The sequence below is a fragment of the Meriones unguiculatus genome, chromosome 12 (genome assembly GCF_030254825.1).
Source record: "Meriones unguiculatus strain TT.TT164.6M chromosome 12, Bangor_MerUng_6.1, whole genome shotgun sequence".
Classification (NCBI taxonomy): domain Eukaryota; kingdom Metazoa; phylum Chordata; class Mammalia; order Rodentia; family Muridae; genus Meriones; species Meriones unguiculatus.
The window spans coordinates 73,554,429-73,570,584 of NC_083360.1; the positions used below are offsets into that span (position 1 = coordinate 73,554,429).

Consider the following 16,156-nt stretch of genomic DNA (forward strand, 5'->3'; position numbering starts at 1 on the left):
GCTAATTTGTTTATTCTTCCCTTCCTAAAAGCGCATTTATTTTTTTTTTAGCTTATGGCTGTTTCCTCCATCTTCAAAGTACATCAATAACCTCCGCATCTACTGTGCAGTCCATCTTTGCCTAATATAAGGACTGTTATCCCTTCCTTGCAAAGTACTGACGTTTACACCCCCATTTTAAACTGAAACTACTGATCTGGCATGACGGTGCATACCTGTAATTGCTAGGGTCTACAAGGTAGAAGCAGGAGGGTCAAGAATGCAGGACCAACCTCAGCTACACAGAATAAGAGCCAGATGAGGCTACACGAGACAGTTTCAAAAAACACAATGCAAAATAAAAACACTTAACTCACACTGTACTTAAACTAACACACACTAACAACTGAATGTCACAGCTTATCCTTAATGAGAGTCAATTAACATTAGTCAGTAGTTGAGCAAAATAATCTATAACAAGGCCTGCTCTTTAATTGATATCCAAAAACAGCATTAATAGGGTACTATATAAAACCTCATATAGCATCCAATAGGTAATATTAAATCATTAAATATTAAAACATTAATATAAAATTAATATTAATATTAAATATTAAATATAAATGTACCTCCTGGAACATTTATCTTTACTTATTTATTTATTTATTTATCTATTTATTTATATGCATGCATATTTGTGGAGACCAGAGGCACCTAAATCAGGTTAGACTACCTCCTGGAATTTTCACCCTTGTTTGTTTGTTTGTTTGTTTGTTTTATATGCATGCATGTCTGTGGAGACCAAAAGCATCAGATCCTCCTAGAACGGGAATTAGCGGCAATTGTAAGTGGCCTTATATGGGTGCTGGGAACTGAATTCAGATCCTCTAGAAGAACAAGTGCTCTTAAACTAAGCCATCTGTATATCATTTCTTTATAGTAAACATACTCATAATTCAGCCAGGTGGTGGTGGCACATGCCTTTAATCCCAGCACTCAGGAGGCAGAAACAGGCAGATCTCTGAGTTCGAGGCCAGGTGGCCTACTATAGACAGCCAGGGCTTCACTAAAAAAAAAAAAAAAAAAAGTCATAATTCCATCCTTTTGTTTTCTGAACTATACAACACAAGACTTGTTATCTACAGTCACGGTGGTGGTTCAAATGGGAATGGCCCCTAGAGGTTCATATACCTGAATCCTTAGTCACCCGTTAGTGGAACGGTTTAGGAACGAGTAGATGTGTCACTAAGAATTGGCTTGGAGGTTTCAAAGGCCCACGCCAGGCCCAGTGTCTTTCTCACTACCTACTGCCTTTGGATCAAGATGTAAAGCTCAGATACTGACACAGCAATGTGCCTGTCTGTTTCCTGCCATGAACATGAGCTAATCTTCTAAAACTGTAATCAAGACCACAATTAAATACTTTTCTTTCGTAAGAATCGCCTTGATCACAGTGTTTCATCACAGAAATAGAACAATTACTAAGATAGTCTCTGGTGTGTAATCACACATTAGAACTTTCACTCCAATTACATGTAACTTAGCATCTACTTCTGATCATCTACTCCTCCCCCTCCTCACTTCACATAAAAGTACTGAGTATCTCTTGGAATTTACTGAGTACTGTACTGGAAGTGAAAGAACAGACTGGTAATATGGGTAAATGTCTGTCCCACAATAAAGCTGGGCTCCCACTAAGTTAGAGAATATGTGTACTTCTTCCAGGTTGCTGGCTTTCTGACATATTTGGACATTTAACCACCTTTTAAAATTTTGTGTGTGTGTACACACACACACACACACACACACACAGTATATGACATAACACACATGTAGAGGTTACAAAACAACGTTCAGGAGTCAGTTCTTGCTTTCCATTTTACTAAGGCAAAGACTCCGTTGTTTCTGTGCTGTGTCCTCTGGCTTGATGGCCATGAGTTCACAAGTGATTCTCCAGTCTCACCTCCCACCTCACTGTAGGAGTGCTGGGATTTTCTGTCACTGCAGCCAGATTTGTTTGGGTTCTGGGACTCAGTCCCACATCGGCCAGCTTGTGCAGCTAGTACTTTCACCTACTCAAACAACTCCCTGGTCCCACTCACCCATTTTTAGGATTGTCACACAAATGTACCTTTATGGTTTCTGAGGTTTTAGTTTTAAGAATCCTATACGTCACACCTGACTGAGAACAATCCCAATAACCCACAATGTGAAAGAGAACACACACACACACACACAAAATAATAAACAACAACAATTAAAATATATATTTAAAAAATAACAGGAAAAGGATTAGTAAGACTGTGGAGAAAAAAAGCCCTGCAAGCAGTTGGTACGAATGCATATTGTACAACCGCTGTAGAAAAGAGAGTGAACATTCTCAAAAAAGTTAAAAAAAAAAAGATAAAAGCAACTCTATATATATCCAAAGACAATGAAATCACCTCACAGAAATATTCACATTTTGTTTACACTGCAGTCTTACTCAGAACAGCCAAGAGACAGTAACAACCTATGAGTCCATTGGTAAATAAATGGATAAAGAAACTATATACAGTAATATATTAGATTCATGCCTATTACACACATCATGTACAGATACATAAATGTATGCATGCATATACACATGTATATATGAATGTGTTCAGCTGAAAAAAAAAAGAGATCCTACCATTTATAACAACATGGATAAGCCTGGAGCCATTATGCCAAGTGAAATAAGCCAGACACAAAAAACAAAAACAAAACCAAAAAGCAAGGCACAATACTGCACTCCTTTAATCCTAACACTCAAAAGACACAGGCAGGCTATGAGTTCTATAGTGAAATCTCTGAGTTCAAGGCCAGCCTGGGCTATATAGTAAGTTTCAGGATAGCCAGAGCTACACAGTAAGGCCTTGCCGAGGACACAGCACAGCAAGTGAAACAATGAAGTCTTTGCCTTAGAAAAAAGAAAAAACAAAAACAAAACAAACAAGAGAATCAAGAAACACTATTATTTCAATTGCATACGCAATATTAAAAGCTTCAAATATGAGGCTTGAGGAGTGGCTCAGCAGGTAACCACACTTACTGCTCTTGAAGAGGCCTTAGGGTCAGTTCAGAGTACCTACATGGTGACTCAGAACTGTCTAGGACTCTGCAGTCCCAGGGATTATAACACCCTCTTTTGGCCTCTTTAGGTTCTACACATACTCACTAAATTAAAAATCGTAAAAAGTAAATTCATATAAAAAGAAAACATATCATGTTTTCCATTTCTGTGGGGATCTACTTGTATTTTGGAAGAAAACATATACACATGCATACATGTGTGTATACATTCATGTATGTATCTGTCTATGATTTGTGTATGCATGTATATGTATATATATATGTATGTATGTATGTATAAATATTGAAACAGAATAAAAGTGTTTACCAGGGCAAAGTGCACAAAGTTGTAGTAACTGATGATGACTAAGTCTAGAGATCTAATGCATGACGTAAGAACTGTAGTTAAAACAATATACACAGGAAGTTTACTGAACTAGATTTTAGATGCTGTTTTAAAACAAAACAAAACAAAGCAATCAACCATGAACGGTGATGGATAGGCTTATCTGCTTGCCTAATAGTCATTTCATAAAGGATCAAAACATTGTGTACTACACCCATATACAAGTAAAATGATACCTGAACCTTTTTTTTGGCTTTCGAAACAGGGTTTCTCTGTGTAGTACTGGTGTCCTGGACTCACTTTGCAGATCATGCTGGCATCACTGAACTCACAGAGATTCACCTGCCTCTGCCTCCTAAAGTGCTGGGATTAAAGGCATGCATCACCACTACACGGCAATGGCCTTTTCTATATATACTTATACGGTCATGTAATTTTTCTCTTTCAAGTTCTCTTTCAAGTTTCCTTACAAAATTCCTAAAGTAAATCCTGCATGATCAGCAGTGTAATTACCCATTTGGTAAACTGCTGGATTCTCCATGGTAATATTTCTATTTACATCCACAAACCTATATTCACAAGTAAAGTGGCCTAAAATCTCCCATATACTTTTCTGGCACTACTTTTAAGATTCTGGATATTAAGAGTATGCAGAAATCATAAGGTAAAGGAAAAACCTTTTCATCTGTTTCTAGGTCGGTATATGGACAGTAATAGTTTGCATTTACTACACATGTTCACTTATCGAAGGAGCAGTTCAGATGTGACTGTATCCAACCTGTTTTGCTGCTCCTTCAACAGAACTTCATTCAACTTTTCATGTTTTCCACTTCTGTGAGATCTACTTGTAATTTTTCAAGGAAGTTGACTTTCACTTAGTTCCTTCAACTCGAAAGATCTTCTTTATAGTATGGCCTTTACAAAGACCAGGTTCATGATCGCCTAAAGTTCTGTGTGTTTTCTATCTATTAAATTTTGAGCTTTTACCTTTGCTGTTTCATTTTCTCAATGTTTTCTTTGTTACTGTTTAATTTCTTTGCAATGTGAAGGAAGTTCCTAAGCTAACTTTAAGCTATTTTCTCTCATGTCCAAATGTTACCTTTAAACTGGGCTTTGAGGTACTAGGAGGAAGAGAAGTCACTGTCATCCAACTTGCCTCTTGCTAGTTAAGTAAAAAAAAGAGGTACAACAGGAAGACTCTGAGTCAAAAGAAACCTGACTCTTCCTCTGCTCTGTTTAGTATGACAGCAAGTGCTGCTTCACTCAAACCCTTAACCTAATACACCCCCTGGAAGAAACTAGAAGTTCAGGCAAAAGTTCATCTAGTCGATTCTAGTCCCCCAATTACTTAGAAACACAGACGTATGGGTACAAGGATTAGTCTCTAGTGTCTTCCAGGGTATTCAATTTGCTTATTATCAGGATACAGTCAGATCAAACGAACACCCATGCTAAAAACCTCACTGTAATTTTCTGACCTCTTTTTATCTCTACAAAAGATTACATTCTGAGCCTCTGTTGGATAAGACATCAACAAATGATTCTCCAAGACATAAAAGGAGCTCTTCTCTTTATTCCTTCCTATAGGGTCCTATGGCAAAATTTTAACTCAAAATATGTAGCTTTTTTTCCCCCAGTAGATCCATAGTAGGTCCCCTAAAGCTGTGGATTACATTTTTTGAGTTTGTTTTTGTTTTTCTGTAGTGGTCTGTATTTATCTGCCTGGGTTGGCTGCTCAGGACAACGATTCAGTTCACAGTCATACCCACTCTTTAGCAGTCAGTCTAGCAAATTAAGAAACAGAGAATAGTGCCAGTTTCCAAAATTATATTTTTGCTCTAACTGTATTTCCTCAAGCAGTCTCATTATCTTGTTAAAGCTTTCTTTCCTGTATTTGATTAACTCAGTGCTCAACAGAAGCTACTAAGTTCCTTTCAGCCTTTTTTGTCCACTCATGACCAACTATTCATCCTGGACAGAGGACAAGCACTCACAAAGTGAGTAACAGCACATCATAGGGCATATGAAGTTTAAGCACCAAATATGCTAAGCTGACTCTTCTACTGAAGCCAGGAAGAAGACAAAAAATGTTTACATGAAGCTACCCACTAGTTCACTTCCCTGAAACAAACAGAGCTGAATTGACCCTCTGAGCACAAAGTATACAAAGGGATACTATCAGTAAAGGCCTCTTAGGCTGCCTTTGCAAGCTTTGAGAAAAGGAAAATATGTCTTGATTCTGTGCCTCAGACTTTTTTCAAAAACAAGGTGAAATGAAATGCCCTCCCTGCTTTCTCTCTGAAAACCCATTTCCTTTCTTATCTCTGCAGGTTTGCTTATTTAGGTTATTCTGCTCCTGGCGCAGGAGAAAAGAAAAGTGAGCGCCAGGAGCTAAAGCCAGTGTCCCTACATTCACTCTCTTTCCTGGCACCTTTGCTTTACACTCCAAGATGTTTCCCTCATTCACAACTGGAATTCTTAATATTTTTTAACATTTTTTTTACATGCACTTATTTTTGTATTGTGTGTGTGGAGTTGTGGTGAGTGCCTATGGGAAGGCCATAGGACAATTTTGGAGAGTCACTTTTCTCTATCCAACGTGAGACCCAGAGATTGAACTCAGGTCATCAGACTTGAGGACCAAATGTCTTACCCAATGAATGATCTCACTGGCCCTACATCATTCTTATTAAAACTAGCCTCTTTAGCTCATTTAATCTCAGTCTTACGAAGGGTTATCCTCACTTGACAAATAAACACAAGTACTATTCGGAGGATTAAGTATTTCAAAGCTCCCAAGTTGAATACAGTTACATCAAAGTCTACAGCTACTTAAGAGACACTGCCACTGACTTTCATAAGCATTTCTATAATCCAAGGCACACAAATTTACCTGGGCCTCATTTTTCCACATGTAAAATGTAACGTGCATGCTCTAAGGTTGTTTTACAAAGCCAGTGGATAAATGATGACACATGAACAAGATTAGAACAGTGTGCAACACAATGCTCAGCGTTAGTTATCATCATTTCCGGTTTACTGTAGCTTGGAAATTTAACTAAGGTGGGAATGCTGGGCATTTGCCTAGCATGCACAAAGGCTTTCACTGATAAACTGACCTAATTAAATACACTGAGCTGTCTGTGGTAGCACAGGACTAAGGAGAACCCGCCTGAAAGTAAATCATGAATAATAAAGGGGCTAGAGTGATAGATGGCTCAGTGGTAAAAAGTGCATGCTACTGCTCCAGAGCACCCAGATGTGGACCACAGCACCCACAGCAGGCAGCCTATAACTCCAGCTCCAGGCCATTAGACACCCTCTTCTGGCCTCTACAGACATCTATACACATATAGAATACACACAACTAACAGATACATATACACAAGCACAAACACATATACAAATAAAAATAAATTTAGAAAAAATAAAATCACTAAAGAAATAAACAATAAAAATAAAAGCTAGTATTCACTAGTAATATTAAAGAACTCAGTAATTTGGCCCTTGTCAGCACCACTGCTGGCTACAATGATGATGTGTGGAGATACAGGTGAAGAGTCCCTTATCTACACTGCTTAGAACAGTAGAATTCCAGGTTTCAGAGACAGTTGTATATAATTTGCCTGCTGAAGTTCCCTAAACTAAAAATCTCAAACCAAAAAATTAAAACTTTTTGAATATCAACATAAAGATTAAGACATTCTAGAGCCTGGATTTGAGATTTCTGAGGTGCTGAGCCTGTTTGCAATTGCCTGGTCTACCTGACAGGACATGACAAAAGTCCATGTTACCTGTTTGATCACACAGTGGGTTCTTTATGACACTGGTTTTGTATCTATGTAAAACTTTTTCATTATAATAATTTAAAAGTTAGATATTAAATTTTGTTGTTGTGGTTCGAGGGGCTGAACCACAGTTCTAGTTCATAGAAAGCAAGTACTCAACCACTGAGCTAAAATTCATAGCTAGCCTTTGTTCTACGATTTTTTTGTTTTTGTACGTGTATGGGTGTTTTCCCAGTATGCACGTCTGTATGTCATGTGTATGACTAGTACCCACAGAGGCTACAGGAGGATGCTGGACTCCCTGGGGCTGGGGTATAAACCCAGGTCTTCTAGAAAAGCAGCCAGGACTTGTAATTACTGGGTCATCTCTCTAACCCCTTCCTGTAATTTTAAAGAAAACTTAAGTTTCTATTCTAAGGGGGCAACCATTAAATGGCTTCCATACTAAAAAAAAAAAAAAAAGGGTAGCACTAGTGTTCAGGTATGAGACAACAAAGAATTAAACCTTAACAATATCTTAAAAATTAATAAAGAGAAAATAAAAGTAATCAAGCAAAAACCTAATTCAAGTTTCTAAAAGTAACATCAAGAAACAAAACAATTAAAGAAATTGAGGGCTAGAGATATATCTTGGTGGTACAGAGATTTCTAGCATGTGTGAGGCTCTGGGTTCAGTTCCTACAACTAAAATTAAAAAGAAAAGCAAAGAAGGGACAGAAGAGGAAGGGAAATAAAGGAGAAAGAAGAAGGAGTATGGAAGAAACTTTAAAGTATTAAAAAAACAGTATTTAGTAAATACTTAAACTAAATAAACTAAGCAATATGCATTTATATATTATATAAGATTAACACTAAGTATTTTTTAAAGAGCTACTAAAACTATTTACTTAAAATGTGAACATTCTCTATGCTGTCAAATGACTTAAAGCAAGTTGTACAGCTTGAATAAGACTGTTTCTCTCAAGGTGGCCAAGCAACATAGCAAGACATTTTCTAAAGATTTACTTATTTATTTCTTACGTATACAGTGTTCTGCCTGCATGTATGACTGCTAGCCAGAAGAGGGCACCAGATCTCATTATAGATGAGATTACAGGTGGCTATCGGCCACCATGTGGTTGCTTGGAATTGAACTCAGGACCTCTGGAAGAGCAGCCAGTGCTCCTAACCTCTGAGCCATCTCTCTAGCTCACAAGACATTTTCAAGGCTTTACAAAACAGATAATTTAATGATCTCTCTACACTCTGTAAAAACCTTTTCTTGGGCTTAACTTATGTTTATGAGTGCTTTGCCTGTATTTTACGTTTATGAGTGCATCACATGCGTGCCCAAGAAGGTAAAAAGTCGGCACTGGGTCCCATTTAACTAGAGTTTTGGGTGGCTATGAGCAATCATTGGATGCCGGGAACCAAAATGGGTCCTCTAGAAGAGCAACTATTGCTTTTAACTGCTGAGCCAATTCTCCAGCCCCTCTTTATACTTTTAATGTGAAACTGTCCCTTCAAGTGATACTTACCCAATAATATTCTATTAACTATGAAAAAAAATCTAGACTTCAGCTTAAACTTGTAGTACTTATGCTATTGCCCACTGGCAATGGTTCTCAAACTTTCAAGTTCTTTTTTTATCATCAAAATATTCCAATTATTTATTTATATATTTCCAGTAATATATGTATAAATGTACATGTAAAAATAAATAGGTCAAATGAATATATATTAAAGGTTCACGCACACATACATAGACGCTCACACATAAAAACACATACAAAACCTCAGAAAAACAATCATAATCTTCAAAGAGAGGCTGGAGAGATGGCTTAGCAGTTAAGAGTGTTTCCTACTCTTACAAAAGATCCAAGTTTGGCTCCCAGCATCCACTTCAGGCAGCTCACACCGCTTGTAACTCCAGCTCCAGGGAATCTGATGTCCTCCTCTGGTCTCCCCCTACCCACACATGACAATATACTCACACACTCACACACACACACTGACACTAATTTTTTTTTTTCAAAACAGAGATCTTCAAAGGAAAAAACAAAGAAATTCTGAAATGAAAATGAAAGTGTTTGTGCTTTAACTTACTGACTGATTAAATCAGGTGCCACCTTACAGCCATCATCTGCCTCCTCTTCCATATCAGAGTCCAAACCATTGTCACCTTATAAAAAAAAATGAACTACTGAAAACATGTTTATAAAATTATTTTATCATTACATAAAAAGTGTCATCTTTAAAAGAAATACAGATTTTAAAAAACTAACAAAATGTTTTCTATTACTTGCCTGATTCTGTGTATGTGTGTCATGTGTGAATCTGTGTGTGGGTAAGTACACGTGTGCAGGTGTCCACAGAGGACAGAAGTGGCATTACAGATGGCTGTAAGCCACCCAATGTCAGTGCTGGAAACAATACTCAGACACTCTACGCGAGCAGTACATGCTCTTAACCCCTAAGCCATCTCTCCAGCCTCCAGTGCTATATTTAAAACATTTTTTTCATTATCTTCCCTTTACCTTGTACATACATACAAGAATGTGTATGTAGGAATCAAAGACTTTATCCTTATGTGCATATCTATTTCCAGAATTACAAATTCCATTAAATCATTTATTTTATTTTTGTTTGTGTGTGTGTGTGTGTGTACATATGTGTGCACGATGGGGAGGGGGATGCCTACAGAGGCTAGAAGATGATATCAGATCCCCAGGAGCTGCAGTTATGCTAGTGCTGGAAACCAAACTTCAGTCTTAACCACTGATCAATCTCTCCAACACTACCACGTCACATTAAAAAAAAAAAAAAAAGCATCTGGAAATTAGACATATCTGCTTTTTGTTCTTCTGCAATGCAAATGAGAAAATCCTCTCAGTGTTTCAAATCAAACCAAAAAATAATTAAGAATTCAATATTCCAAAAGTTATCAGTACCAAAGAATCCTATTATGGAAGCAATAAATGCTGGAAAATTGCAAACAATTCTAATATTGTCTGTCTTGTTGGAAAAGGAGAAATATGCAAGAACTCATTAGAAGTTATAAAGAAATAAAGCAGAATGCCTTAATTATTTTAAAGAAAATGTAACTCCTTGGTGACTTTTTACAGTACTTGATAGTTTCTATAAATTTTCATTTTATTATATTATATAAACATGGACTTATCTATATATTAGTTAAGAAAACTATATATACCAAATTTGGGTTTTTTGGGGAAATTCTATTCTAATATATAAGTTATATTTATCAGCACAAACAGAAGTAAAGATATTCTTCAGTGATTCCTCATTAACAAAATTAAAGTCACATTCAAGCAAGAGAAAGAGAACCTTAGTATTTATGCAGAGAACCACTCAATAAGTTTGCAGAATATAGAAATATTCATTCTTACCCTCAAGAATCTTCAAGATTTTTTTTTCAGACAGGAGCTCTAATTGTTCCTGGCATAGTTTTTTAATTTCTTCTACTGAACAGTTCTAAAGAAAATGACATTTAAAAAAAATTGCATTTATATACTATAGCTCCAATGTAAACTGGAAAACTGCAATTATAAGAAAAATTCCAATTAGCAAAATCTTATAATCAAACAAATAGAAGCCTCAAGAATATTCACATACATTTTTTATGGGATGAAATCTGAAAGCTGTCAGTTGACATGAACATTTCAGAGATTTTAAGAAATAACATCATATTTATTATAAGGGAAAACTGAGTTACAAGTCAGTCTTCCAGACAGCCTTATCATAGTTTATTTACCTTATGTAATTCTTGTAAAGATTTAAATCTGCAGGGTATGACCATATGAGCTTCTTGCCCTGGCTTTGCTTGGGCTTTCTATAACCATAAAAATCAGAATATCAAAAAATTCTCTAATGTTTTCAAAACTACATGCACAAAAACACAAACTTGATGAAACACAGGCTACTACACACTACTGCTGTGGACTGTTACACACCACTATGTTAGTCTCTGTAGCTCCAGCTAGAACGACTACGGGAAATAACGGAATTATTTCTACGGGGTCAATAAATGTCTTGCCTAAATATTTTTATTTTAAAAAATGCTTCAATATATACTAAGGTCACTTAAGGCTGTCCAAATTCTCCTCCCTGCATTCTTCCAATAACTTGTTTCAGATTAGAACATCCAATCACACACTACATTCAGTGAAATGGCTGCTAGAAAAGGAGGGTGTGTATATGTGTATGCGGCCTGCTAAAGCAGCAAAGTACCTTCAGCACATCAGGGAGCATCTTCTGCAGCTTCTTTTCTCCTATTATACAGAAGCACTGCTGGAGCATTTCTTTTTTGTCTGATATATAGAAACTAACTGGTTTTAATGAAACAGTCAGATCCAATCCACCTTCTTCAACATCACTGTGCTCTGCCAATAATTCTTTTTCCAGAGTTGGTACAAGATACTTGGTTTCCTACAAGTAAAGAAATAATGAATTACTAAATAACATTATTTAAAATACTAAAGAGTATATGCAGGACACATTCTATTGACATTGCATTATTCTTCATTAAGCACTTTTAAATTCCTTTTATTTACACAATTATCTAGCTAAAGTCAGAAAAGAAAATTTAGTTGTTCAACACTTTAATGTTATTCTCCACACTGTAACTGGCTCAAAGAGTTGTAATAAAAGAAAATCATATCTCAGAAGACAAATGAAAACATACTCCATGGATACTAGTTCCTAAAATCCTAGACTTAAATTAGGAGATTCCTTCAGGAGTCATTCATTGAAAGCTCTGTCATTCTTCTTAGACTCAAACAGCAGCAAATGTTACAAACATACTTAACGGTACAACATTAGAACTGTTCCCATTAGAGCTGGCTGTGTAGTTCTGTGCTAGAGCACTTGCCACACAGGCTCAAGGCCCTGGGCTTAGATAGAAGGGAAGGGAGAAGAGAGGAAGGACAGAGGGAGGAAGAAGAGAGTCTTACTTTAAAAACAAAATGGCATCTGTTGCCTGCTTTCCATCACTTCCCCCTACCTGGCTGCCTTGCCTGGACTCAGTGGATGAGGATGAGCTCAGTCCTGATTCGACTTGATGTGCTCAGGTGTGTTGGGGGGAGGGGAGATAGAAAGAAAAGGGTAGGAGGGAGAGACCTGAAAGAGAGGAGGGGGCTACAATCGAGATGCAAAGTGAATATAGAATTTAAAAATAAAATTAAAAAAAAAAAACAAACAAAAAACAAAATGAAAATGCCCATTATCACTGCTACTATCTGACATTGTACTAGGCTTTGATAATACAAAATGAACAACAACAAAAAAAAATGCTAAAAAAGACAAAATTCAGTATGAGAATATTACAGAAAATCACTAACAACAAGCAGTGTGACTACATAGAAGAAAATCATACAAATAGTTGCATGCACAAATCCCAATTTAAAATTGTAATGTTAGAAAGTGTGAGGCTGGAGAGATAGCTCAGCAGGTAAGAGCCCTTGCTGTTCTTCCAGAGACTTGGGGCTCAGTTACCAGAACCTACCATGGCCTAAAACCACCTATACATAGCTCCAGCAGATCTCACGCCCCCTTCTGTCCTCTCTGGACAGACTATGCACATGGCACACACTCCAGCAGGAAACACACACTTTTTTTTTTTTAATCTTAAAAAACTGTGAGAAAAGAGTTGGCAAGGTGGCTCAGCTGAATCTTGGAACCAATGTGTTGTCCTGACTCTAAAGGCTGAGGTACACGTGCACACACACGCACACAAAATAAATAAACATGAAGGTTAAGTATTAAAAGAAAATACAGAATAATTTTTATAAATTTTAAGATCTTCCAAAACACAAACCTGGAGGTAAAAGAAACTACCAGCTCTAGCTACAAAAAAAAAAAAAGCTCTAGCACACCCACACCTTAAACCAGCAATTCTCAATCTGTAGGTTGAGAACCTGGGGGGTGGGGGTGGGGGGGTTAATGACCCTGTCACATGGTCGCTTAAGACCATGGGAAAACACAGATTTTTACAATAGTTATGAAGTAGCAACAAAAGTAATTTCATGGTTGGAAGTCACCATGACATGAGGAACTATAATAAAGGGTTGTAGCCATTAGGAAAGTTGAGAAACACTGCTTTAAATAGAGTTTTATCAACATTTACTGTACAAGCTACATAAAAGTTTAAAACTAAAGCATTATAGAAATATGTGAGAAGTCTCAGTGAAACACCGAATAAGAGAAAAACAGGCAAAGAATTTATACAATACAAAAGGAATCAGATGAAAAATAAAAATGTAGAAATGTTAAGTATCACTATTTATCAGGAAAATACACATTAAACCAATGTTAGCCAGGTGCAGTGGCACATGCCATTAAACTCAGAAGACACAGGTGGGTGAATTTTGGTTGAGTTCAAAGCCAGCCTGTTCTGAAAGTTCCAGACAAGTGAGACCTTGGCTCAAAAACAAACAAACAAAAAGATGTAATATTCACTTGGCCCATCAGTTCAACAGCTCTGTGAAAAAACTGAAAAGACAGCAGGAACGGTGTCTTTTCAGTCTACAGATGGGACACACCTGTAATGTCAGCATTCCAACGGCAGAGGCAGGAGGATGGATGCTAAGTTTGAGGCTAGCAAGTTCAAGGCTAACCAGGGTTACACAGTGGAGGTGGGATGTTAGGATAACATACACTTGTAACGATTTGCAGAAACCGATATTCATACTATTTCCACTATAAATCAGTGAAGCATTTGGCTTCTATTTCCCAACACATCTGCTTTGTTATAAAAGAAAGGGTTGGGTTCACATATCTAGGGTTTATTTTGGTCCGTCCTGGCTATGAAGGCGAAGGGGCATGAGTGTGAAGCATTTGGTAAATTCAGCAAACGGCGCCAGGAAGCAGAGAATGAGGAATTCCTCGCTTTTAAGAACGCATACACTTTTGACACTGTAATTTCACTTCTGTAACTCCACGCCGATGTATACCACAAGATCCAAGAACACTGTGTTCTTTTTGGTATTATATGTAAAAATCAAAACTGAAAAACTAAATATTCATCAATTTAAAAATTGCGGTTACTGGGACACCTAAAACCCATGGAAGCGGGCTTCCATGGAAGGAAACCCATTCAAAGCGGGCAGGTTACCCAATTACAAACACAAAAGGAGGCAAGGACGGTATGCATATCAAGTGGCCCTATGAGGGGCTTTCAACTTCTGCCTTTACTTACGTGTTCGATGAATTAAGAACACATCTGTTTTATAGTAAGCTACAAACTACCGTTTTAAATGGTATAACGACACGTGGATGATGCATAAGAAACATTTTTTTTTTTTTTTTTTTTGGTTCAAGTGTTGAATTCAAACGTAGGAACTATGAAATTCTTGCGATTTTGACCGTGGGTAAAACTCCTCAACTTGGCTCTCAAGTGTTTCTTTTTTTTTTTTTTTAATATGTAATGTGCAAATAATCAGAATCCATTAAAAGGGAAAGGTATGGTGAGTGCTTACACCGGCACTTGTGACTAGTTCCCGACCCACCGATCCTCTCCGGAGATTAGGAAAACCACGAGTAGAAAAAAGCCGCGAAAGTTTAATGGGGAAGGAGTGCTGATCAGTAAATCCAGAGACTTAAAAAGTTCAAAACATGAGGATGGGTCCGACCGGACTCAGGACCCTACAGCCGGCCCAGAGGACCCGGACAATAACAATGAGCTCCTGCCCGCGCCCGCGCGGCTCCGTAGCCCGTCTCCTCCGAGGGAGCCGCAGCTCCGGGAGGCGGCGCGAGGCGAGGCACGCACCTGCTGCAGGGAGCCCGAGACGCTGGAGGACGAGTCGGTGCTCCTCCGCTTTCGGCGCTCGCTCCGTTCCGCGCCGCCCGCCACACTCGCCCCGCCGCCGCCGGCGCCCCCGCAGCAGCCGCCGCTCCCGCAGCTGCCCGCGCTCCCGCCCAGCACTGGCACCAGCTCCGGGGCCGCCAGCGCAGCGGCTGCCTCCTGCCCGCTCCGCTTTCGCCGCTTCTCCCGGGAAGACTTCTTCCCCGTCATGGTCCTCGCGCTGCAACCATCGGCGACAGCCGGCCGTCTCTGCAGCAACAGAGCCCCGCTTCCGTAGCGGCCGGCGCTGCCGTCGCGTGCTTTACGTCACTTCCGGTCCCGGCGCGTTTTGTGTTGTGTGTTTCTGGAGGAGGGACCCGCCGTGCCTCCTGCTGAGGTTGTCTTGGTCTAGAAGGTGACTGTGTGTGTGGTCCAGTCGGCCTTACTTTATGTTTTCCAACTTCTCAGGGGGAGTCTTCTAAAAGCCCTTTGCCTAACCCACAGTGTGCTTAGTGTTTCTCAGCTTGCAAATAGGGCGAAAAGTGAAATTACAGTTCCTGAGTCTCCGTTTCTCTTTGCCTCCACATGTGATACCAACAACGATATAAAAGTACAAAGAATTTCGGGGGGGAAAAAAAGCCTCACCTCACCACGACCTCGTGTGGGCAATTTTGTCTTTAAGTGCACTCTAAGCACTTGTACAGAAAATAGTAGTCTTATGCTTCCGTTGTTTTTCTCATTAACACTAATTTCAAGGCATAATTCCAGACTACTTTTAAAGGAATGGCAGGGAGATAAGATTTTTAAAGAGAAAGGCACTTTTCTGTAGTATTTCATTGTTCACAGTGTTTAGCTGTGTGAATTCAGAGTATTCGAGTCTAGAAGATGGCAACCTGTGGAGATGGGCTCTAGCTGCCTGTAGTAAAACTTCTTCAAAGGGCCTAGGGAGATGAAATCCTTTGTTCTTGTTTGTTTGTTTGTTTGTTTCTGAAGCCATCCAGCACTGTTGTCTAGTTAGCCATGCAACTCTCGGACTTAAGCTGTCATCCAGCCTCTGCCTCTGGAGTAGGTGGAAATATAAACACACAACACCATATAGCTTGTGAAGTCTGCATTTGGATAGTTTGTGAATTTGTTTGGTTGTGTTGTTGCTGTGTGGTGTAAAAATCACAG

General features: G+C 38.5%; 1 protein-coding gene across 4 annotated transcripts in view; it reads right to left on the minus strand.

Annotated features, from left to right (window-relative positions):
- Positions 1-15,295, minus strand: part of Caap1 (caspase activity and apoptosis inhibitor 1) — a 95,221-nt gene extending 79,926 nt beyond the window's left edge. For all 4 annotated transcript variants that reach the window (XR_009585155.1, XM_021657827.2, XM_021657826.2 and 1 more), the window contains exons 1-4: positions 14,969-15,295; positions 11,434-11,631; positions 10,593-10,677; positions 9,292-9,367 (exon numbers count right to left, since the gene is read on the minus strand). Coding sequence is in view for 3 of the 4 variants with exons in the window: in XM_021657827.2 (XP_021513502.1) it covers positions 9,292-9,367; positions 10,593-10,677; positions 11,434-11,631; positions 14,969-15,214 (605 nt within the window). In the remaining variant the exon portion in view is untranslated. The remainder of the gene's footprint in view (positions 1-9,291; positions 9,368-10,592; positions 10,678-11,433; positions 11,632-14,968) is intronic.
- Between the last annotated feature and the right edge of the window lie 861 nt (positions 15,296-16,156).